At 38.9% G+C, this 26,053-nt stretch overlaps 1 protein-coding gene across 3 annotated transcripts in view; it reads left to right on the top strand.

Moving 5' to 3' along the window:
* Positions 1-26,053, top strand: part of LOC126092587 (sister chromatid cohesion protein PDS5 homolog B-B) — a 177,438-nt gene that overhangs the window by 78,378 nt on the left and 73,007 nt on the right. For all 3 annotated transcript variants that reach the window (XM_049908278.1, XM_049908276.1, XM_049908277.1), the window contains exons 13-14: positions 8,030-8,171; positions 11,875-12,026. In XM_049908278.1, coding sequence (XP_049764235.1) covers positions 8,030-8,171; positions 11,875-12,026 — 294 coding nt within the window. The remainder of the gene's footprint in view (positions 1-8,029; positions 8,172-11,874; positions 12,027-26,053) is intronic.

Below are 26,053 nucleotides of genomic sequence, written 5' to 3'. Positions count from 1 at the left end.
AAAAGGACTGTTTGGTTCCAAAAATCTTCTTTTTGACATAGCAAAATCTGGAAAAATGGGAGAGAGTAATTTTCAATACTACATCTGAAATGTCTTATTACCAATCACTGTGAATAATTTAGTGATTTTGTTGGACCTTTGGCCTAGACATAATGACACCTCTGGCTTTGAGAAGGATGAAAAGATTGTTAATATAATTTGGATTCCACCCGGAACTAATAGTTCGATTCATCCGCCAATAAAGAAATTTTTTGACAGTGTAAAGCATTATTCAGAAAATTGCCAGACAATCTAATTTCCAGTAGCTTTTTATCATGCCAGGTTTATCATCGTAACAGTATTGTTAACTTCAGTCATTTGCGCATTGTCAGTTTGCATTAACACAGTTTACAAATGTGACAAAGTACGTCTGGTACACTGCAAAATATCCAGAACAACAGCCATGATCATTTCTTACTCTGTCTCAATTCTGTCAAGTGCCTGTATATGCCAATTTTTTTTGGTATCAGGTATGACTTACCGAAGGAAAATGTTTATTTTTATCATCCAGTACACCCTTCACATTTTTGTAACGACTAGAGAGAATAAACAAGGAACTGTTTCATTGTTAGTAAAATATAAATTATTCAAAAATTACCATAAGAACTGTGCTACAAATTTTTTTATAAAATATTTCATATCAACAAATTAAAGTCTTGAAGTCATCTGTAATGTAACATAATACATTGCTTTGATTTCGTTTCCTCTGCCAGTCAGTTGTGTAACAGTTACATCTGCAACAGTTTAACTGTCAATATGAACTACACATTATTCAAAAAATTAAGATGTGATACATTTTTGGTATGTTCAAGTGCTTCAAATTCACATGTGTGCACCTTGAACTATGTGCTATGCAGTGCTACACTTTCTCATCATGGCTGTGTCTGCGTAAGAATAAGAATATTTATTAGCCGTTCAGTATTTTCTTATACAATGGGCTTTGTCTATAAGCTCAATTACAGTATAAAGGTGGTTATATTCTCATAACAATGTATATATAGCCCGCATCTCGTGGTCGTGTGGTAGCGTTCTCGCTTCCCACGCCCGGGTTCCCGGCAGGGTCAGGGATTTTCTCTGCCTCATGATGGCTGAGTGTTGTGTGCTGTCCTTAGGTTAGATAGGTTTAAGTAGTTCTAAGTTCTAGGGGACTGATGACCATAGATGTTAAGTCCCATAGTGCTCAGAGCCATTTGAACCAATGTATATATAAATCATATGAATGTTAGTATAGTACAATAAAAAAGAAAACATTATACAAATTTATATTAAGCGGGGAGTATTCATGTTGATGACATTATGTCATTATCATATACATGTTGATAACACTATGTCATCATCCTAAGATATTGATACAAATATAGAGCACTCGAAGTTGGTCTATTATGGCTATATGTTAGATATTATTTTTCCAAATTTAGGTCCTACTACAGGCAGAGGTACCTTTCTCTATGTTAAAACAGCAAATCTGCCATATTACAATCTTTATATTCATCAACTGAGTAAAATGCTTTACCTTTGAGCCATTGACCCAATGTTGTCTTAAATTTATTTTTAGATACTGTTTGTACAATTTTAGGGAGCATATTAAACAGTTAGAGGCCTACATATTTATAACTATTATGTCTCTTGGACAGTCTAGAGTATGGCAGATCAATTGTGTGGTTTGGTCTCGTATTATGGGTGTGGACAGATGACCTAAGGGTATATTGAGCTATGCTTTCTTTTACATGTAATAAGCAATAATAGATGTACAAACAAGGAACTGTCATGATGTTAAGTTTTTTGAAATGTTCCCTGCATGTATCCCTAGGAGATAAACCCACTATACATTGAAGAGCTTTCTTTTGCCATCTGAAAATTGATACTGAATTGGGAGAATTTCCCCAGAGCAGAATACCATTTGAAAGATGGGGGTGGATATAAGCAAAATATGAATGCAGCAGTAAGTTTTGGCTGACATTATTCCTAAGCTTATAAAGTAGGAACATAGCACGTGCAAGTTTAGAACAGACATATGTGATATTTTTATCCCAGCTAAGTTTCTGGTCAATCATCATTCCTAACAGTTTAACAGACTTATTTTCTTTGTTTGATACCTTCAAATTAAAGAATATTTCCTCAGTTTTTGCTTCATTTATGTATAGGGAGTTTGTACTAAACCAATGAACCCATTTTTCAAATATTATATTATTTTTTTCTCGTACAGATTCAAGAGTCTGTCCTGAATTGATAAAAGTTGTATCGTCCGCATAGAGGACTGTTTTACGGGGTAAATACGTATTCAAGGGATTGTGTACTAGGCAGGAAGGGCTGTACAAACTACTATTATAAGTGGTTCTTTGTGTTACAGAACTGAGCACTGTAACATTATTTTTTTTTTCTTGCTTTAATAGTTCCAGTGTGCCTTCGCAGCTACAATTTTGACAGGGCATTTCCCATGGTATATTCTTCCTGTGTGAAAAATTTCAGGATAGGTTATGACATGTTAGATTGGACAATTCCCTTGTTAGTGTGTGCTCCCCATGGTCCCTACCCCACCCCCACCCTCAACCTTGTTTAGAACACAGACAACAAATTAGGACTAACCTATTTCAAAGAAGTCAATTTTGTCACCAGTGTAAGTTGTTCTCAGTTGTTTAGGATTATCTGGGTGATATCATCATTCACACAAGGGTCACTAAAACCATGGATTGAATGGGATATGCTTTTTACATCTCCCATTGGACAGGAACACAGTATTTTTATAGTGAAGCTGATACCCACTAACAGAGTCGTATGTTTTATTAAACAATTCTCCCTTTGTTTGTGTTTTAATTTGTAGTGTTCCAATGAACAGTTTCCAGGATATTCATTGATGTTACCCTTGTCACCCTACCATAATAGCTGCTCATGATACTCTTTGACCTTAGTCATACTGCTTGCTTAACTCTCTCTCTCTCTCTCTCTCTCTCTCTCTCTCTCTCTCTCTCTCTCTCTCAGCCCGAAGCCAGGTGGATATCCCATGGAATGAACTGGCCAACCATTTGCATAGAGAAGCATTTACTTGCCCGTCATTTGTGTTGATTACCCAAGGTGAGAATTTGTTGGTGCAAATAAGACCTCTTCTCACTTGGAAATGGAATGCCTGGTGAGCTACTGCCATCCCTATTAAACTCTGTACTGTAAGGAGACAACTGCTGCCTGTCGCTGCTCCCTTCATTTCTCTGCTATGGGGAACCATCATTCTATATCGTCTCTGCATCAGACTAACCTATAGTTTTATCATATGTAATGAGCCACCCCATATCGTAGTTGCAGAGCCTTACAGACAGTAGCTCATTTCCAGGTGGGGTGCCACTTCCTTCTGGATCTCTTAAATTTGGTCTTCTGGATTCTTTGTCTCTCATATTGGCAGATGACGCTGGACAGTTTATCCACTTCTTCATTTTTTCCATGAAAATAGTTTTTATTCTCAGGTATAACATTGTAAACTTTTTCCAGTCTGGATGGAGGAAGGTCGGAGTTGGTGTATCTCTCATCACATGCCGGATATGAGTGACTCTCGACCCTACTTTCTATGCCAGCTGCCTTAATCATCTCTTACTCTGTTTACTTTCTTTCAGATTTGGTTAGCTCTTTTTTTCTGCCAAAGCCTATTTTCCATTTTAGGGGCAGTATTCTTGTGATGAGTGGGTGCTGTTCTCATCTTTAACACTTTGACTATAGCGGATTGGTGGTTTGACAATTATAGGAGGGTAGGCCCATATTGCATGCAGGACCCTGGGGACACTTCTTTGCCTTACCCAGGTGGTTATTTTTCTCAGTGTGTATCATTAATGTTAGTCCATTTAACAAAGGAGAATTAGTGGAAAAATTTGTGTAGTGAAATATTTTTGTACAGTAATTGAGGGGACTGTGATGAATAACTCTCTAAATATCCTGCCCAGAGGGGTGTGAGCATGGGGGTGAGAGGCATGTGAAGATAACTTCATGTTTTTCTTGACTATCTTGAAAACTGTGGCTTATAGTGAAAATATTTCCTAGTACAAAAGTAAGCTACGTTAAATTTATTACAAAAAATGTCCGATTCATTTTTTCCTATGCCATATGGTTTCTGCATTGTAGGGGATGGGCAAATCACACATTATTAAAAATAATGTTTTAATAGTATTAAATTAATGTATATTGCTTAGCAATGTGGGTCAGAACTACTATTTAATGTTTGTACCACACCGAAGTGCAGTAGAGCAGCGTTAAGGATTAATTGGTTGTAATAGCGTGGAAAGACTGGGTGGGGGTTGAGGGAAGGTATCTCGCATGGGATTGTGGGTGTGCGTTTCTATCCTCCATGGGCCTGCAAAATGAAGAGTGAGCAGGCAATTCCCCATTCTGTACTGCACTGCATCACAAAAATCAACTTCAGGATGCTTCACAAAGTTATACGACCCTTCTGCAGCTCACTGTATGAATCACTGGCGATGCAGTGTGCAAATGTGCTGGGAGGTGTCTATTTTCCACAGAGTGCTTTAACACTTCATAGTATACAGATACAAATTACTAATGATAAGAACACAAGAAACACATGTGGACAGAATTTACGTAAATCTTCACATGCTGTTCTACAATGCTAGAGGAAAATTGATTCTTAGTCATCCTATAGGACAGCTGTGACACTCTTTTGGGAAAGGTAATTCCCCCTCCACCCCACCACCACCACAAGTGCTGCCCACTTTGCAGTCTGCAGATGGACTATATCTTCCCAGCATTTCCTGTCCACTTCCCTCATGTGAGTAGACAAAACAATTCCACTGAACTCATGTTTGTATAGTTATTTTCTTTGTATTAAGTAACTGTTCATGTGAAGTTGAAGCTCAACAACTGGAGCTGTCAACTGTATACCACACTGAGTATCCTGCCCCAAGAGTAACATGCTGTTAATTTTTATTTGACAATGGTGCTTTCATTGTCTCCACTGTCAGTGGCTGGAATACTTTTTACAGCTTGAGGTATCAAATGCATCACCACAGTCTTGGCTCTCCCACTATCTGAAGAGACATAGAGGCTTAAATTGGCTTTCTCCATAGCAGATGTAGGTCACCTAGATGTTATGGAACATTAGATATTTTAACATCAGTCAAGGAATGCATTACAGCAGATTACTGTTCCAGACGTGAACATATTCGCAACCTACCTTGGAAGATATACTGTGGATATGTAGTAAGCAGCTCCACTCAGTGCAGTCCACTCTATAATGACCAGCAGTTCTGGAATGGCAGAGATTTAGACAGTCTACCAGTAAAAGAATTAATGGCGAGAGAAATGGAGTTCATTAATACACTACCAAGTGACTACAATATGGTTATATGGTTTACAATTCTCTTTCAACAACAGACATCGGCCATATGCCACATTTACCAATCCAGTGCCTTTTTCGCCAATACTACATAGGTCACTGACAATGTAACACTTATTAATTAAGCACAAATCAACCATTGTTTATATGAACACATTTTACACAAAAGCTCACTTAACAACTGCTTATAAGTACTCATTTGATAAACTGAAAATACCATTGTGTAAACAAGAACTCAGTGAAGAAACTGATACAGAGAGAACTGCACAGGAAATACTGTGGGGGTACTCTGTTTCTGGATTGCCAAGCGAGCAGCACTTGTGATGTAGGGATATTGCCTGTCCTGGAAGATTGCTACAGCTGTAGTATTGTTAGCAGTTCATAACTGTGCTCCATGTAGTGTTAACACTGTTTGTAAAAAATAACCCATACCCAGGCATGTTTGCCCACTGTGTCACCAGTGATTCTTAATGTGAGCTGCAGAAGGGTCGGTATATCGTTGAGAAGGTCCCTGTAGTTGGCTTGCTCTTCATTTTGCAGACCTGTGAAGGACGAAAGTGCATGCCCACAGTCCGGCAACCTACCTTCCCTCATACTTCTGATCTCCACTGCCCACCTTTCTACCCTATTACACTTCCAGATTCTAATTTTTCCCTTAACATGGTTCTACTGCATTTAGATGTGGTGGAAACATTTAATATTTGTCCTTAACTCATCTTATTTAACAATACAGTAAAACTTTGTTTATAGGTTTTTCAACTGACTATGGAAAAAAACATGTAAGTGTGAAAAAGTATATATGAAATATAGCACCATACTATCAAATTAATTGGTAAACACAAATGAAAAATCCAGTAAATAAAAAGTTACATTCTACAAAACATTATATAGGCATACTGGGTACCATACTTAACAAAGATATGAAGAAAAATATAAACATCTACATAGAAGGAAATGTCATTTCGTAAAAAAGTCCATACTTTTTGCTTGTTTTTTTCTTTGATGCGGCAATAGCATCAAAATGGGATAACTCTGTCATTATTTCGTCAGAAACGTTGTGGTGCATCACAAATTGTTTAATTACATCTTACGCATTTACTGCATCGTTAAACGTCACGGAAGAATGCTGAGGCACTTCTGTATCTTCCTCATTGTCAGTTTCTTCCTCGTCTAGGTCCTGCGATGCAGATTGAACTATCTCAGTGATAGTTTTTGTATTTGGGATGTCATAAGCTACACAGTGCTTCATCTGCCTTGAATATTTCTATCAGTTTCATTATCTATGCAGCGCACTGTGTAAATTTGGGAGTCATATTGATAAACAGTGTGTGCCAGACAGCTGCAGCGATGCTAGCACTCCAGGCGGTTGATTTGTCCATGCAGTTAACATAGACGAACACTTCCTCTGATCAAATCTAAGGCAAGGTGCTAGATTTGATCAAAGAAAATTTGACCAGCTCCTAACTTTGACAGAGGTCCCTATCACACTATCATATTTTATTATAGTCTAATATTGGTCTTACCAATCCACTTCCGGCAAATCACTCTGAAACACTGCATCATAACTTGTGCACACTGTGGATATTCCGCCGGGCAAGAGGGGGAGGGGGGGGGGGGGGACACGTATAAGTGGAAAACATATAAATGAAGTTCTACTGTATACAGTAAACAGTCTTAACATCCTGCCCGAGAAGGACCCTGTGGTTCCTTTTTGTGACGCAGTGCAGTAGAGAGAATGGGGAACTGTCGGCTCACTCTTCATTTTGCAGACCTGAGAAGGAGGGAAGTGCTTGCCCACAGTCTGGCAGTCTACCTTCCCTCATACTGCTGATCTCCACCCACACCTTTCCAACCTATTACACTTCCAGATTCCTTAATATGTTTCTACTGCATTTAGATGTGGTAGAAACATTTAATATTTGTTTCTTACTCATCTTATTTAACAATATACAGTAAACAGTTACATCCTGCCCCTTCTAGTCTTTGTTTTCCACATACTCCTTTCTTCACCTGCTGATTCTGGAGAGAAATTGCACAGCGCTCATCTTATTAGACCTCTTAATTTTCACTTTTCTTGTGGTTTTCCCACTTTCATACATTATTATGTTCTGGACATACATTCTCAGAAATTTAGTCTTCAAAAAAAGCACATATTCGATGCTAGTAGATTTCGTTTAGCAAGACATGATCTCTTTGTCAGTTTCTTTTACAATTTTTTAAATAGCAATTTATGTTTTTTTTTATTTCTTCTAACAATGTTAAAATACAAGCACTGCACAGTTAAGAGAAGCTAGCGTTGATGTGGAGAATACAGATGATAAATCTGTTGAAACATCAGGAATAACTTTCTTGGTATGAGAGGGAGTCATAGATGATAAAAACCATAGTAGAAGACAGAGACTGGAATCTGTCCAAGAAGTAATTGAGGACATTGGGTGTAATTGCTAATCTGCGGTGAAGAGTTTGGCGAAAAGGAGGAAGTAATTATAGACTGTTCCAAACCAGTCACCACTTGATCCCAGAAAGGATCAGGGTAATCAATATTGTGTTATATTGATTGACAGTTGTTTTCATTTTACTCTTAATGTTAATTGCATGTATAAATTACATTTTGTGCAGTTTTATTCTTCTTAAATATTCAGATTTTTCTGTTTTCAGATCTTGTCATTTGTCTTCCCATCACACTTCTTACATGAAGATGTTATCACACACCTAGTTTCATTCCTCGACATGGAGGATGAGACAGTGGCACCACTAGTACTTTCTGTTCTTACATTCCTTGGACGATACAAGCCTATAGGTAAGTCACATTTGAGTTAAGACATCATATATGTGTGATTTGACACAGAGTAGTATGTATGATTCAGAATTCATTCTTGCAAGTACTGGACCATGATTTTGAGTACATGGAGTTATGTTATATTATATTATGTGGTTTATTCGTCTCATTACATACAATTTTCAAATCATTTGATTTGATGTACAGGAGACATGTCAAGGTTTACAAAAGAAACTTTTTTCACTTTTTTAAGAGAAATACAAAAGTTTACATTATATTTTACATTTCTAAGTTACAGCTACACATGTACATAAAATAATACATTAATACAATCCCTGTGTTCAGATTGCGAAGCTGTCCTCTATGAATTCATCGACAGAATAATAACCCTTTTCCACCAGAAGAGTAAAGAGCAATCTTTTCAGTGAACCAATCTACATTTTAAATATATTACTGCCTTTTATTTTATTGAAAATTTTTAACCCCATATACTCTGGCATTTGGGCATAAAGTTTTAAACGATTTGTTGGAAGTTTGAAGTTATCTCTGTGGCGAGTGCTGTAGTTGTGGTCAAAACGGAAAGTGTCTAGTGTATGTTGATTTCTATATAGGAACACCACCATCTCATATATGTAAAGTAAGGGAATAGATAGTATTTTTAAATTTTTTAACAGTGGTCAACAGGATTCCCGTTTTTTTGCAACACACATGTTTCTAATTACTTTCTTTTGTAATACTAGGAGCCTAGTGACATTTGCTGAATTTCCCCAGAAGATTATGCTGTAACGAATAAATGACTCAAAGTAGCTACTCAATAGCAAATGCCTTTGTGTTACAGTAGTAATATTGCTTGTTTTAATCTATCACATATTTAACTTTAATTGATTGAGATTGAGGAGGAATATTAACAACTGAAAATACTACTGAAAAAGATAGCATCATAGTGACAGATATGCTTGATTGTTGTCATTGTTCACTTTTTAGGGACACACTGAGATAGTTGATCCACTTAAAGAGAACCTCTTTTGTCAGCTTTATTATTATCATCATCATCATCATCATCATCATTGAAATTTGCATATGAACTGTGTCGGATCATAAGCACTTTGAGATTCATTTTTCTGATCTTTCATGTGGCTTTCATTCTCTCTCCGTGGACTCTCTTTTCATTCTTTAGTCCACTTGATTCTTGTTTCCTTTGGAACCTCATTCTCTGGGTGTGCTACCAAACAGTTTATATTTTGACCAAACAGATGCCTGTGTACTAGTTCCACTCATTCTGTCTACGCTTTCTTGACATGTGTAATGTTCATTGTTGGGAGTCTTTGAATGTTTACACAAAATCGCAAACATTATGAATCTGTTTCCACTTTCCTGAACAGCCACACATGGAGAGGTCATAGGGTTAAAAACCATCAAAATAGAAACTACTGTGGGAAAATTAATATTATTTTAAGGTGGTGGTGATTTACAGCTTCGGAAAATCAAAATTTGTTGTCATAGATATGCCAGTCTGTTGCTTATCCAAAAACTGATGTTTTAATAAAGTGGCATGCAGCTGCTGGGCCAAATGCAGACTGTATATGCCCCAGGACAACCGGGAAATCTGGGAAAGACCAGGGAGCTTTTTATTGTTTTAGTTTTCACATAAATTTTTGTAATTTTGACTGGTACCAATTGATACTCTGTTAAAGAATATTACCATATCCCGCTACTGCAGAATGATAATATTGCAACAATAAAACATAAATGAAAGAAAATTAACCAAACTAAAACTTCAGTTACATGGGAAATGCACCATTTACAACAAAACACCATGCACACACAAGTGTCTGCCAACAGCAAAATGTGCCAAAGTTCTTAGGACGAAGACCACAACAAACTGCTTGCAATGAGCGAGACATCACAACTGTTTACATTAAGTTCATTTGAGCAGTTGCCAGCGAGTGCATGTGCAGTTGAGTCACGTATGAGCAGCACCTTCTCCCGCTTTTTTCAGCTGCTTAAGTGTGGCTGTTAGCTGCATCAGCAGTGGCAGCAAGCAGCCAACGCTACCCCTGATCCTTGTCTACGTTTAATGCTTTTGCTGTTTCCCCTTTGTTTACAGCTCGCACATAAAATGAAAACAAAATAAATTTCTGTGGCCGGGAGCTATCTGGTGAATTAAAATACATTCACATAATTACGGAATGCTGAAATATATTATTAGTTTCCTTTCCGGTTGTATTTTGTTTCCACGTTTTTGGCAGTTAGTATTAATCACTTTGCAGAACAATGAAGTTTTTTTTTTTTTTTTTTTGTTTGATAAAGAAATTTGGATTTTATCAATCTTTCTCGCTGAGGCCGTATGTTTATTTGAAACTGGCATCAGCTGGCGAGATCATGTGACATGGTCTATGATTGGCTTACAAAAGGGCATCACAATTTCATTTTCAATCTTTTGGAAACGAACATACTGCATTTGGTGGATTTCAAATGTATGCTTTCATAAAATGAAAATATGCAGTGTATTGTGATATGAAAATATGCAGTGTGCACATTGCAACACATCAAAGATTTTTCCAATTTCTCTTTTTATTTTTATTTATTTTTCTCTGGATTTCATTTTCTGAAGTGAAGTGCTGGGAAGTTCTAGGCCTGTGTATAAAACGTTGACCATTCAAAGGATTGATAAGTTTTACAGTTAAGAGAGAAATTATACTGTCACTTGACATGGAAAAAGTGTATTTTCACGTGGGAAATAGTGTGTATATTTTCCAGGAAATCCGGAAAAAATCCACGAATTTGCTTTTCCTTGTCCGTATATACACCCTGAAATCATCATTTATCAAAAATTAATATTAACACGTAACAGATAATTTGTGTGGTGTTTTTGAAACAGATTTCCTCATTATGGATAAATGTTATAATTTTATGAGGTATACGAGGTGTCTCAGGAGGAACGGTACAATATTCAGGGCTATGACAGGAATGACCGTTCGAGGCAAAAAGTTGTAGTAAACACGGACTCTAAAATGCATACATTAAGAGCTATGAACATATGTTCATCTTCACTGCTGTGAAACACTTCTTATCTACTGAACAAATGCTCATAGTAGCACTTCATGTGTTGTCCATTTTAGAGCTCATGTATACTAGACTTTTTTTTTTTTTTTCCCCCCCTTAATTTGGTCCATATCACCTCCTCCCAAAATGTGAAAAGCAAAGAGCTTGCAGTAGGAGAGATTTGCTTCACCATATTGAAGATGATGAAGAGCTCATAGTTCTTAAGATTACATTTTAGCACCCACGTTTATTAGACTTTTTTGCTTTGAATGATGGTTCTTGTCATATCCCTGAATATTGACCATTCCTCCTGGGACACTTTTATTTTGGGAACTGGAAGATGAGTAAGTCACTAAGATGGTATGCTCGGAGAGTCATAAGGAGACAGAATTAACTGCCTATAATGGTAAGTTCTGATATTTGTTTGTAACTTTACTGTTATAATTTTTGTTATATATCTGTTCTGAAATGAATTATTCCTTCCAGTGGAGCAAATTGACATTTAAGAACAGAAGGTGTAAATCTTATTCATTAACATGTTAGTGAGGGATGAGTGCATTTTGTGACAGTATCATATGGAAGTTAAGTGTAGGAGTATATATGTGAAGACAATAAATGCTTATATACTACAAAATGCTAGAAAGCTAAAATCTCATTTTCTCTAACTTGGGTGTTGCAGGAGAGCTGTTTCCTGACATTGTCAGAGATCTTGTACCAGTATGTAAAAAATTTGCTGAAGTGGGAACAACAAAACAAGCAAAGCAAGCTATTCGATGCTTGTATGTTAATCTCACTCATAATGTGGACTCCATATTCACAGAAATACTGGAGGTAAGTGTTCTCTCTCTCTCTTTTTAATTACCTGTCATCCCTTTGTATCCTAGATTTTTCAAACCCTTTAACAAAGACGATAAAAATGTACACTGAGTAATTCTTTAATCTGGGATATGTCTTAGTAGACTCACTAAGTCGGAGTACATAAGCATGCTTATTGGTTATGCCAGAGGAATGTAACATCATGTAGACGACACAAAAGCCACATGCTTATGCTGGAGGAATGTATCATCATGTAGGCGACACAAAAATCCAACATTTGTTTACAGATAATCAGTACAACCTCATCACAAAGTTTCTGGCAGTTATCTTCATAGGCCATGTATTCTGAAGTCCAACAGAACTCTTCATGCCTGTAAGATCTGGAAGACTACAGTCTCAATACTTGAACACAGAGGACACCCAAAAGCAAATGGCACTCTCGAAACTTATCTGTTACGAAGGTACTACAACACACAATCTTATATACATTAATGCTTTAAATAGTCGGTGATTTGTGACCATTTGAAATTTAACAAAACATGACAAAATTGATATAACAGATCCTTTGGTTCTAGAAACATTAAAGTGCTCTGTCACACACATACAAGTCTGTAGTTGATTTCACTGTGTCTTCAACCTTGTAGTAAGTGCTTGCTCGTCACTGAGCCTTAGTGTTTTGTTCTTTCCAGTGCTCCAAGAACACGAAATACAACAAGGAAAAGAAAGAAATGGTATTAGTATTTGATCCTCATCAGCCCACTAACACATGGCCCAGGTAGACATTTCTCAAGCAATATAGCTAGTACAGTTTGTATATTTTCCTTACACACTAAGCATTTAATGTGTATGATCCTCTTAACCACACAGGTAGTGTGTAATTCCCTTAAAAGGAACTAATAAGCAAAGCATGCTAGTACAACTGTCTGTATCTAAAAGCAAGCTAGTACAACTGCCTATACTTTTCAAAACCCCTCCAACAAAACTTATGGAATATTTCAACCTCCCTTAATTTAGAAAAGATAGCAAGATAAATTTGCAATAGCAAGATAAATTTGCAACTGCTAATGATTATCACAATATTGTTAACAAAAATTTCTTATTATTTACTATTAAACAAAAATTAGTGAGTCTTCAGTTGTGGAAATACATACTCAGCTTATCATGATCTCATCAACAGATATAACCATATCTTTTTAGGTTTACTCATTCACCCTCCCGAATTGTGACAACATGTCATCACGTAGGTGCAACAAATGATATCACATCTAATTACCTTAAATGTTGTAAGAAATCCCATATTGCTCCAGTACGTCAATTTTTTATCCAGTATGTTACCATTACACCACTTGCTCTTTTCAGTAAAATTCATAGAGTTCAAAACATCTCTCATATGATGCATGACTACTTATTATAATATGATCTCCTTTCCCTGCTGAGTCTCATATTTTTAACCGTTTACTTATCTTGTCTACATCCATTTTCATCCCCATTGCACCCCATTTTTAAAATTGTGTCAATTATTCCCAACAAATTATCCTCACCCCCCTATCGAAATATATTCCTCTTTGACACCTCAGTCCCAAAGAAAACACCCCAAGTTCTCTCAGCTGCCACTTGAATTACCCAGTTCTCGTATGAGATCAGCCTAATGTTTCAAATCAGAGTTGTTACTTCTCCTCACACTCTACACCACATTTTTCCTGCCTGTGTATATCGCTTCAGATCAGTGTTGTTCCTTGAACCTAATTGCTTATTGGATTTTGGGTATGCTAGCAAATATGCATTTTTGTGAGATTATTATATTATTTCAAAAGGCACATGGTACATGTGCCAGAATTTCTTTATTTCAGAGTCATTTCATTGACCATTTCTTGGTCTTAACCAAAACTATTTCTCCAATTTCGAAGAAAGTAGGTTTCAATCTATTCTTGTGCCATCTCTTACTTTCTCCTTCCCCTTTTATTCACTTGAACCTTCACATTTTTCTCCTTCTCTTCAGCAATTAGCTCATGAATAACTGGGAATGCAGTCTCTTCATTTATGAAATTACTAGGTTTCACACCCAGCGTGAGCTTATGCAGAGAAAATACTGTGGCCTCATGACGTCTCAAATGGAGGGACGTAGGTAGCCCATGAAGTATATTTTTGATGGCAGTAAGCCCTGCATGCACTATTGAGCTCCCTCATAACTCTCTTGCCCATAGTTCCTCGTGGGGAAGGAGCCAAAATTTTAACTTGCCTTATACTATTCCTCTTCATGTACTGCCTGAACCACTTAAGACACAAATTGGGATCCATTGTCTGATTTTAAGGCCTCTTGTTTGCCCAGTGAAAGTAGATAATTCTTTTCCAATTTATCAACGAGAGTCCTTGCGTATGCTCTCTTGACGAATAAGAGTTTGACAGATTTTGTAAGTGTATCTTAGACCACCAAAATATAACTACACAATCCTTATGACACTAGTAAGGGGACAAACAAATCTACTGCTAGTAGTTCTTTATATCTATTAGTCAGTACACTTGGTCTCAAACTTTGGTCTAGTCTTTATTAGACACAATTTCTTCAGGAATTAATGTTCCTAATATTTTGTGTCTTTTGGCCTCCAGTGCTTCGCATCGGCAGATTGACGGTGGTGCCGTTTCATCCTCTTCGCCACAATCTCCACGTGGTAGCTTCTTTCTCTGTACCCATTGTTTTCAGGTGTTTCCTGAAGCTCTTATGGCCAGTCATTTGTCTTATCATGAGTTTGATCTTTCTCTTTGTCTTTATCCTTGTCTTCTATTCTGCATGCTGCCTACCAATCCAGCTATGTAGTTTTGATTTTACTGTCAACTGAGTGATTGTTCTTCTAACTTCACAAGGTATTCATGGCATTTTGCATGATCTTCGATCATATCGCAGGAGGTGATAGATACTTCAGGGCTGCTTGGGTGCCCGAGTGAATGTGGATTACACGATCCTTTTGCACATAAATAGCTCCTCGTCCATACACACTCTGATATCAAATATCTGTGCCTGGAAAACTGTGGCCAGTTTCCCTAGAGAGACTGTGGTCTCTAGTGTACGCTGTACCCAGTATACCCCAGTCCCAGCACTTTTGATTTTGAATGGTCAGTAAGCGAGACTAGGTCTCTAGAACCATATCATGTTTCATTCTTCCACTGATACCTACTTCCAGTTGTTACATTGAAAGGTTTATTGAAGCAGCTGTGAGCTTCCCTAACCATTTCTATATTTTTCATATGCGTTATATTTTTGTGGGATTCTGGAAATTCCAAAGATTTTCAATTTTTAGCGTGTATGCCCATGCCACGGTCTCCATTGTAACACAAGGATGTAGTGGGGTTATGATCAGCATAGTCTCCATCCAGCTCTGGGTATGATGCCAATTCCACCTTTTGTGGCTAGGCAGGCCAGTGTCTGCACCTTTCCAAGCTCCTAAGCAACAATTTTCTTTCTACTTTATTCCACCATACTGTAACCCCATAGGTCTTACACTGAAACGCCAAAGAAACTAGTATAGGCATGCATATGCAAATATAGAGATATGTAAACAGGTAGAATAAGATGCTGCGGTCAGCAATGCCTCTATAAGAAAACAAGTGTCTGGCGCAGTTGTTAGATTGGTTACTGCTGCTACAATGGCAGGTTATCAAGACTTAAGTGAGTTTGAACCTGGTGTTATAGTTGGCACATGAGCATTGGGACACAGCATCTCCGAGGTAGCGATGAAGTGGGTATTTTCCCATACAACCATTTCACGGTTGTACGATGAATCTCAGGAACCCAGTAAAACATCAAATCTCTGACATCACTGTGGCTAGAAAAAGATTTTGCAAGAACAGGACGAACAACGACTGAAGAGTTTCAATGTGACGGAAGTGCAACCCTTCCACAGATTGCTGCAGATTTCAGTGCTGGACCTTCAACAAGTGTCAGCATGCTAACCAGTCAATGAAAAATCATCAATATGGGCTTTCGGGGCCGAAGGCCCACTCCTGTACCCTTGATGACTGCACGACACAAAGCTTTATGCCTCACCTGGGCCCATCATCATATACATTTGACTGTTGATGACTGGAAACATGTTGCCTGGTTGGACAAGTCTCGTTTAAAATTTTATCGATTGGATGGATGTGCATGGGTATGAAGACAGCCTCATGAATCCATTGACCCTGCATGTCAGTACGAGACTGTTCAAGCGGGTGGAGGCACTGTAAGGGTGAGGAGCATGTACAGTTGGAGTGTTACGGACCCCTAATAGGTCTAGATATTACTCTGACAGGTGACACATACACAAGCATCCTGTCTGATCAACTGCATCCATTCATGTCCATTGTGCATTCTGACGGACTTGGGCAATTCCCACACGTCCAGAACAGAGTGGTTCCAGGAACAGTTTCTGAGTTTAAACACTTCCGCTGGCTATCAAACTCCCCAGACATGAACATTGTTGAGTATATCTGGGATGCCTTGCAAAATGCTGTTCAGAAGACATCCACCCCCTTGTACTCTCAGGGATTTTCGACAGCCCTGCAGGATTGGTGGTGTCAGTTCCCTCCAGCACTTCTTCAGACATTAGCTGAGTCCACGCCACGACATGTTGCAGCACTTCTGTGTGCTCGCATGGGCCCTACATGATATTAAGTAGGTATCTCCAACCTATTTGGCTCTTCAATGTATAACACTGGTGTAGATCCTGTACATGCTCCTGAGACGTATACCCCATTTTGCCTGCAGGCCCTTCTAGTGCACTTGTGAGCATCTTTTGCCACGGTACATATATTCATCATGTGGAGGGTTCATGTTAGTTTTGCATCCAGGTTTACTCCCAGATAATTTACTACCTACTGCCAGAATTTCATTGAAGAGCGTAAGATTCCAGTACACGATCCATGTATGCTTCCTAAACCTGTTTCGCACAATGTTCAGTGCACACTGTACCATTGTTTGATCATCATCATCATCATCATCATACCTTAGGCAAAAGTAACCTCGGGTATTTAGCTATTTAATGAATTTGTTCAACACTAGGTTCCACACCTCCTGTCTCAAAACGGGTAATTTTATTTCTACACAAAACCTTTCTTAGGTCGTTACACTGTCTGTCTGTAAATTCTTATATATTTTTCTCTTTGTCAATGATCATTTTCTCCTGCCACCCAGCACTGTTGTCCCTGGAGCCATACTCCTTCAGCATACCCTGTTTCCGAATGAATACATCTTAAAGATAGTTCCATCTGATTTTTATCTACCTGGTCAACGAATGGAGCCTCCTGAACATACCTATTTAAATCATAGCAAAACACCGTGTTTGCAAAATCGGAAACAGTAGTAGAAACATCTTCATATATTGCTTTCAAAACACAGATGAGCCTCGGAATGAACCACTCAGGATTTGACCCCACTGCTTCTTCAAGTACTGGTGCAAATGATGGGAGACCTGATGATATTCATCAGTACAAGAAGATGAAACCAACTGGACTAAAAAATAACATAAATATTGGCACCCTTAATATATTAACCCTCAATGGAAAAATGGAAGAAATGACAGATGTACTAACAGAGAGGAAGTTAGATATATTGGGATTAAGCGAAACAAAGTGGAAGGGAAAAGGTGAGAAGAATTTGAGAGGAGGAAAACTGTACTGGAGTGGGAATAACAGGTATGGAAGAAATGGTGTGGCAGTGATGGTGAATAAGAATGTACAAAGCTGTATTGAAAATGTGAGATATATATCAGACAGGATCATAATCTCAAACCTGAGATTCCAAAAGGAAACACTAAAAGTAATCCAGATTTATGCACCTCAAGTGGGATGTAGCGAACAAGAGAAGATGGACTTTGAAAATGTGTTAGAAAACCATATAGAGAGTGCTAATATAGTGATGGGAGATTTTAATGCACAGGTAGGCAAAGACAGAAAGGGATTTGAGCAAGTATTGGGATGTTTTGGATATGGAGGCAGAAATGAAGAAGGGGAAAGACTCCTGGATTTGTGCCAGAGGAATGGAATGAAAATAGCAAACAGCTGGTTTATGAAGAGAGAAAGTCATGTTATCACCAGATACAGTTGGGATGGAAGAACGAAGAGTGTAATTGATTATATTCTAGTAGATAGGGAATGGGGAGAGAAAGTAACAAATGTGAAGGTAATTCCAAATGTGAGTGCAGATGGAGACCGTAGATTAATGGTGGGACAATGGAAAATGAATCAGTGTGTGAAAAATAGAAAACAGAAGAAAGTGATGAAGATACGGGATTGGAAATTGAAGGAGAGCGAATGTGCTGAGAAGTACAGGGAATTAATAACACAAAAATTTCCAAAAGAAGTTTTCTGTGATGTAGAAAAAGAATGGAGTTTATTCAAAGACACTTTAGTCGAAGCAGCACAAAAAGTATGTGGCAGAACATCTGGAAAGGAAAAAATAAGACAGACAAGTTGGTGGGATGATGCCACAATCCAAGCAGTTAGAAGAAAAAATGGAGCATGGAGAAAATGGTGGAAAACTAAAAATGATGAAAAAGGCATGGGAAGAGTTTACAAAAAAACTTGAAGATGTGAAGAGCAATAAGAAAATGTTCTATAAAATGACAAAAAATAAAAGGAAGGCTTCTGAAGTACCAGTAAAGATGGAAACAGAGGACGGTACCATTATTGAAGATCCAGGGAATATAAAAGATCTCTGGAAAGAACATTTTAAGAAGCTGTTAAATGCTGAGGAGCAGGTACATGAGGAAACAACAAATAATGAAGAAATTGAGAGAAGTTGGGAAACAGAATTAGGACAAATTACACAGGAAGGAATGGAAAAAGCTGCGAAGAAGATGAATGGGGGGAAAGCCCCAGGACCTGATGAAGTATCAGTGGACATGATAAGAGCAGCAGGTCCAGTGGGAATGCAGTGGCTGTATAGAGTACTATCAAGCGTGTGGAGAAATAGTAAAATACCTGACGACTGGAGAACAGGAAACATTGTTCCCATCTTCAAGAAAGGCAATAAAAGACTTTGTAAAAACTACAGAGGAATAACCCTCATGAGTCATACAGCCAAGATTTTTGAAAGAATTTTACTAAATCGAATAAGTGAAAAGATAGAAAAGGAGCTGAGTGAAGAACAGCATGGATTTAGGAAAGGAAGGAGCATGATTGACCTGATATTTTCTATCTGCCAACTGATGGAAAAAAGTTGGGAGTATAACAAAAGGGTGATAATGGTTTTTATAGACATAGAAAAGGCATATGACTCAGTTGACAGGGAAAGACTCTGGGAAGAGCTAAAGAAGATAGATATAGAAGATGGATACATTAATGTTATAAAGACAATGTACAGAGGCCACAATTGTAGAATTAGAACACCATTGGGGAACTCTGAATACTTTGAAATAAGACAAGGACTTAAGCAAGGAAGTATTATATCTCCTGTGCTTTTTAATGTTAAAGTTATAGTAAAAGAAAAAGACAAAAAGATGATTTTTGCAGATGATATGGTAATATGGGGTGATAAAGAGGTAGATTTACAGTTACAGCTTGATGCGTGGAAGGAAATAATAAAAGGTATGGATTAAAAATAAATAAAGATAAGAGTGAAGTAATGGTATTTGGAAATATTACCTTGAATGGAGAACCCCTCAAAGTGGTAGAAAGTTTCACTTATTTAGGGAGTGAAATATCTAGGGATGGAAGAATAACTAACGAAATTAACGAAATTAATAGGAGGTTACAGAAGGGAGGCAATTTCTACCAAACAATAAAACATCTGATTTGGAACAATGAAGTTTCAGAAAGAGCAAAACTCCTTATGTATAAGAATTATTACATCCTTATTGTCACCTATGATGGAGAAACATGGACAATTACAGAAAGGGACTGGAGCAGACTGCAAGCAGGGGAAATGAAACTTCTCATAGCAGTTAGGGGAAAAACAAGAATGGACATAGTAAGGAATGTAGAGATTAGAAAGGACCTCAAACAAAAAAGTATGAGAGAAGAAATTGAAAGAAAGAGATTAAGATGGTATGGGCATGTTAAGAGGATGCATGGGCAGAGACTCCTCAAAATTATGGAAGAACTAAAGATGGATGGGAAAAGACCTAGAGGGCGCCCAAGAACACAGTGGAAAATGGGAGTGGGAATAGCTGTTGAAAGGAGAGGTGTGACCTGGCAGCAAGTGGAGAAAGAAAAGTCTTGGGAGGACCGAGCCAAATGGAGAGGACTCGTCAGCACCCAGACCCAGCAGTAGCTGGAGCGGGATTCGGATATAGATAGATAGTAGAAACAAAACATCTCCTTGCGGACACCCTCTGGTGCTGTTCATCATCATTTTCTCATTCACTATGGTGGCTTCTACCTTTCATTTACTCAGCATGGTATTAATCCACCTTCATATAGTGGTCTTAATGCCATACTCTTTTGCAGCTCTGTCCTTGGTTCTGCAGCTGTACCCATGGATTCGGAGGTTGTTTTGCTTACTGCCCCCTCAGCATCAAGCAGAGCTTTGATTTGCTTGGTTGATAAGTGTGTTGGTTTTCATGTAGAGGAACCTCAGGTAAACTGCTTTACTAACGTGTACAGTAACAATGTTTACTATTATCAATACCCATCAAAACAAGTTTTGCATCGCCTCGGTTCCAAGAGTTCCAGAACCTGTACAGAAAATTGGAATAGAGATAAACATCATTTCCGCCCTTTTTATTGCTCATGAAAACCACACATTGCATGTTGTACCACCATACAGCGAGACCTTCAGAGAACGTGGTCCAGATTGCTGTACACACCGGTACCTCTAATACCCAGTAGCACTTCCTCGTGCATTGATGCGTGCCTGTATTCGTCGTGGCATACTATCCACAAGTTCATCAAGGCACTGTTGGTCCAGATTGTCCCACTCCTCAACGGCGATTCGGCGTAGATCCCTCAGAGTGGTTGGTGGGTCATGTCGTCCATAAACAGCCCTGTTCAATATACCCGAGGCATGTTCGATGGGTTCATGTCTGGAGAACATGCAAGCCACTCTAGTCAAGTGATGTCGTTATCTTGAAGGAAATCATTCACAAGATGTGCACGATAGCGGTGCGAGTTGTCGCCCATGAAGACGAATGCCTCGCCAATATGCTGCCGATGACGAATGTCTGGTTGAAGGCATATGTGACACTTATTGGTGAAGAGAATGTGATGCCAGTCCTGAGAGGTCCATTTGGCATGTTTTTGGGCCCATCTGCATCACGCTGCATGGTATCGTGGTTGCAAAGAACAATCTCGCCATGGAAATCAGGAGTGAAGTTGCATATCATGCAGCCTATTGCACACAGTTTGAGTCATTACATGACGTCCTGTGGCTGCATCAAAACATTATTCAACATGGTGACGTTGCTGTCAGGGTTCTTCCGAGCCATAATCCATAGGTAGCAGCCGTCCACTGCAGTAGTAGCCCTTGGGTGGCCCGAGCGAGGCATGTCATTGACAGTTCCTGTCTCTCTCTACCTTCTCCATGCCTGAACAACATCACTTTGGTTCACTCCGAGATGCCTGGACACGTCCCTTGTTGAGAACCCTTCCTGGCACAAAGTAACATTGCGGACACAGTTGAACCGCGGTATTGACCGTCTAGGCATGGTTGAACTGCAGACAACACGAGCTGTGTACCTCCTTCTTGGTGGAATGACTGGGACTGATCAGCTGTCGGACCCCCTCTGTCTAATAGGCACTGCTCATGCTTGGTTGTTTACATCTTTGGGCGGGTTTAGTGACGTCTCTGAAAAAACAAAGGGACTGTGTCTATGATACAATATCCCCAGTCAACTTCTATCTTCAGGAGTTCGGGGAACAGGGGTGATGCAAAACTTTTTTTGATGTGTGTAGAAGAGAGGAGGACAGACTGATTGGTCTCATATCCTTATCCTTGGCATGATCTATTCTCCTTAGCTTTGGAGTGAAAACAACCTTCACTGTCCTCCAAGCATTAGGAATAACTCGTGCTATTAGAATGGCTCTGAACAGTCTGTATGGAAGTCTGATGAATTTATCTCCTGCTTATGGCAGCAGAGCCAGAAAGCTTCTGTCTCAGCTTGGTGACACTTGTAATAATCCCACTGCCCACTGGATTTTCATGAAGTAATTTCATTTTCTAGCAGGTTCCCAGTTGTCCTGTTTGTTACCTGTAAGCCAGTGCTTCACAGCGATTGAATGTACGTGTGTGCTATCTGCTAGAGTGCATTGAGGGAAGAGTCTTGAGGAGCATATCCATTGTCTCATACGCTGCCCTTGTATACCCTCCACCCTCCTTTTATAGAGCGCCTCCTGTACTAGTTGCTATTCTTGACAGGGTTTTGTGAAGTCTGGTGGCTTTGACAGTTGTACCTTCAGTCTCCTCACAGAATACCTTCCAGGATGATGGTTTTTCTTGCTTTATAGCAAGGTCATATTTGGCAAGGGACTCCCTCCCTATGCTTTGCTCTTTGACCTTTCCTTCTTACAGAGTTGCAGTCTTCTTACCTGCTTCGTTCAAAATCCCAAGACGTTGTATCACCAAGATATAATTATGTATGTGAATGTATTGGTGATCGTACTGTTTTTGCACGTATTGTGATCGTACTGTTTTCTAAGTATGAGGTCATAATGACAGAAGTCACTTTACCTGCCACTTCCTTTAAATCTATTGAATTTCATATCAAAATTTTGACTTCCGTTAAGTAAGAGTTCAGGGCTTTCGTATATGAGTCCCGGTCTGCTTTCCTAGGATTCCTATAATCCATGGTCTGTTTAATGCTCATTTCAACTGCAAACTTGATACAGATGTCAGATAAGAATGGCGCCATCTGCATGTGAATTTTTTGATGTAACTGCCCATTAAGATGGACCCATAGTTATGTCAGTTATTTGTTCCCTTCTTCTGTTCCTGATGGTAGGTTCCCTAGCCCTTTTCTAGAAGTCTATATTGTTTTCTTGTAGGTATTCCAGTAGACACACACCTCTGCTGTTGATGTCACTCCTTCCTCACACCAGGTTGCGGGCATTGGCATCAGAACCATCCAACAGTTGTTCATTCAACTGCAAGCATCTATCCACAAGTCTTTTTACTTTCTGGGGAGGATGAGCACTGCCCTTGTAAGTAGACCAATACAAATTCCCTCGTGCATCCTTCCTCATGCTGTTACATCCTTACGGTCACTAAGTCCCTGGAAAAGAAGTTTTTGCCATCGGTCTGAATGAAATTCCATTCTTGACACAAATGAGTTTTTTTTAAAAAAAAATCAGCTTACCTCCAGTTCCTAGTAGGCCTGATATGCCCCTTTTGTATAAAAAGAGTTCCTGGATCAGTGGCATGTCCACCTGTCTTCCTGGAAGGCGCATCAAGGCGGCAGTTGCCACCTTACTGTGTTTCAGGTTTATCTGCAACACTTACAGTAACTTGTGAGAACTATGGAACCTTCTTGTTGATTACCTTCCAGTCATCTGTCAAGCCTTTCTGGTTTTGCACACGTACATTCACAAATAGAATCTTTGGAGGAACATCCTCAGGAAGCTTAGGTATCCAAATTGATATGTGTGTTGACCAGCAGCTTTACCTCCTCCCATTGAGCTATCTTGGGCACCATCTCTGTAAGCCAGTCTGCTGTTCCCATCCTCACTGACAAAGATTAGAGAATTTTTGTCCAGGTAGACCCTCCTGCATTTGGGACCTAGACTTGCAGCTTCCCTAATGTTTTCAGAGAGAATCATGTAAACTAGCTTCTCCTGTTGCGAGGTGATGCTATGCTACCACAGACATAGCCATCAGTTTCATGCGAACACAGTAGTAAGTTACACTGTAAACAGCCACCCCCCCCCCCTCTCCCCCCCTCCATCAAATGCGCGCGCGCGCGCGCGCACACACACACACACACACACACACACACACACACACACACACACACACACAGTGAGGGCTTCCAACTTGGACTGACTATAATTCCTTTCTGTTGCTGACAATATTCGACTACCAGATGCAGTTGTCCGAGACACTCTTCCACCCCCAGTCCATCACCACATGTGTCTGTAGAGATACAAAATAGTATACTGACATCAGGATGGTATAGTATTTTGCTGATGAGCAGTTCCTCCTTCAGTCTTTCAAACTGCTCTTCACATAGTTTGATCCACACTCAAGTGTCATTCCTCTTTAGCTGCTGCAATATGTAGGAATCATTAAATAAATGCCCATTCACAAATTTGTAATCAAAATCAAACAGGCCCAACATTGTTTTCAATTGCTTTTGGTTTATGGTCACTGTAAATTCGTATAAGCTTTCAGCTACTCAGGATCTGGTACTATCATACCCTCAGTAATGTATCCCAAAAGCTTCACTTTTTTCCTTCCCTTCGCCCCCCCACAAGCAAAACAGATAGTGCATCATTCAACAAATTAGATTGCTCTTCCCAATTTTTAGTCAGGATAAAAATATCATTAACCTGACGTAACAGAGCCCTACCCAAAACTTCATCCACCTGAAATAGATAGCATTTTCCTTTGTGGAGGAAGGCAGTGTGTTTTCTTGATTTCTCTGAAAACTTCTTTATGTTCCAGTACCTGCAAGTAATGTCTAATGGCATTAAGTACGTGGTTCCTTGTAACTTTTGTAACATCTCCTCCATGTTTCATTTACACCTCCTGTCTCAAAACGGGTCATTTCTTAGGTCTTTACACTGTCTGTCTGTAAATTCTTATATATCTTTCTCTTTGTCAATGATCATTTTCTCTTGCCACCCAGCACTGTTGTCCCTTGAGCCATATTCCTTCAGCATACCCTGTTTCCGAGTGAAGACATCTTAAAGATAGTTCCATCTCATTTTTATCTACCTGGTCAAAAAATGGAGCCTCCTGAACATACCTGTTTAAATCAGAACAAAATACCCTGTTTGAAAAGTCAGTTTTCCTTTTCAATTTGTTGATCAATTCTACCCTAAAAAGCAATTCTACCTTTAACCCAAGAATGACTAGAAATCTAAATTTGATTGCTTGTCCCAATATTGAAATATGCAATGAAATTTCCTACTTAAATGCTTTTGTCAATTTCCTGGTACCCTACAATTCCATCTGCATAGCCATTGACTCATATCGTGCCTGTGAATTCCCGCAAACCTCACTTCTGCTCCCTAGCAAAGCTTTCATGGGAACACTTTGTGTTTGAGCTTGGATGACTGAATGGTTCTCTTTCTGTTCATCTAATAACTCACCACTAATCCTATAGTCTGCATATTTCCCAATCTATCCAACAGATTCAGATTGCAACATTGTTTCATTTCACTGTCCTCATCAAAAACAAATTCCATTTTCTCTTCACTCTCACTTTCTGGTTCGCCTTCCTCCTCAAATATTCTCTCTTGTTGCCTCTCATTCTCACCTTCAACATCTGTGTGCAACAATTTTAGCAATTTTATCCACATTCATTCCTTTTAAAATGTGAGTATTCATAAAGTCAAAACACACACACACACACACACACACACACACACACACACACACACACACACACACACTCTCTCTCACTCACTCACTCACTCACTCACTCACTCACTCTCGCGTGCGCGCTTCAGGAAACTGTTTCATTTCATCCACCTATCTCACCAAAAATTCCAATCATTCACTCCCAGAACAACTGTATTTCCCTTTTTTTAAACTACATCTTCTGCTATCTTGTTATTCCTATTTGCTAATAACTCTGATTCCTCCTCCTCTTTTGCAACTAAAAGAACCCACCACTTCATCTCTACTCCCCTCTCAATATGTATCTCACTTCCCATATAGTCCTCCCAGTGCTTATTATCTTGTAGCTCTCTTTCCTAGAGTCGTCATTTAAAGCTGGGTCTTGAAACTTTGTTAATGGACTTTCTTGGAATAGTTTATGTTTATCTTCAGTATTCTTCCAGTTCAGTTCCTTCCTTGTCTCTGTGACACGCTCCAACAGATAAACAAATCTGTGACCATTCTTACTGTCCTTTGCACTTCTCTGCATATGTTCAATGTCCCCTGTTAGTCCTATGTGCTTCGTGTCCCACAC

This window comes from Schistocerca cancellata, chromosome 7 (genome assembly GCF_023864275.1).
Source record: "Schistocerca cancellata isolate TAMUIC-IGC-003103 chromosome 7, iqSchCanc2.1, whole genome shotgun sequence".
In the NCBI taxonomy this organism is placed as follows: domain Eukaryota; kingdom Metazoa; phylum Arthropoda; class Insecta; order Orthoptera; family Acrididae; genus Schistocerca; species Schistocerca cancellata.
Note: the sequence above shows the minus strand (reverse complement) of the source record. Positions and strands in the feature narration are given on the sequence as shown.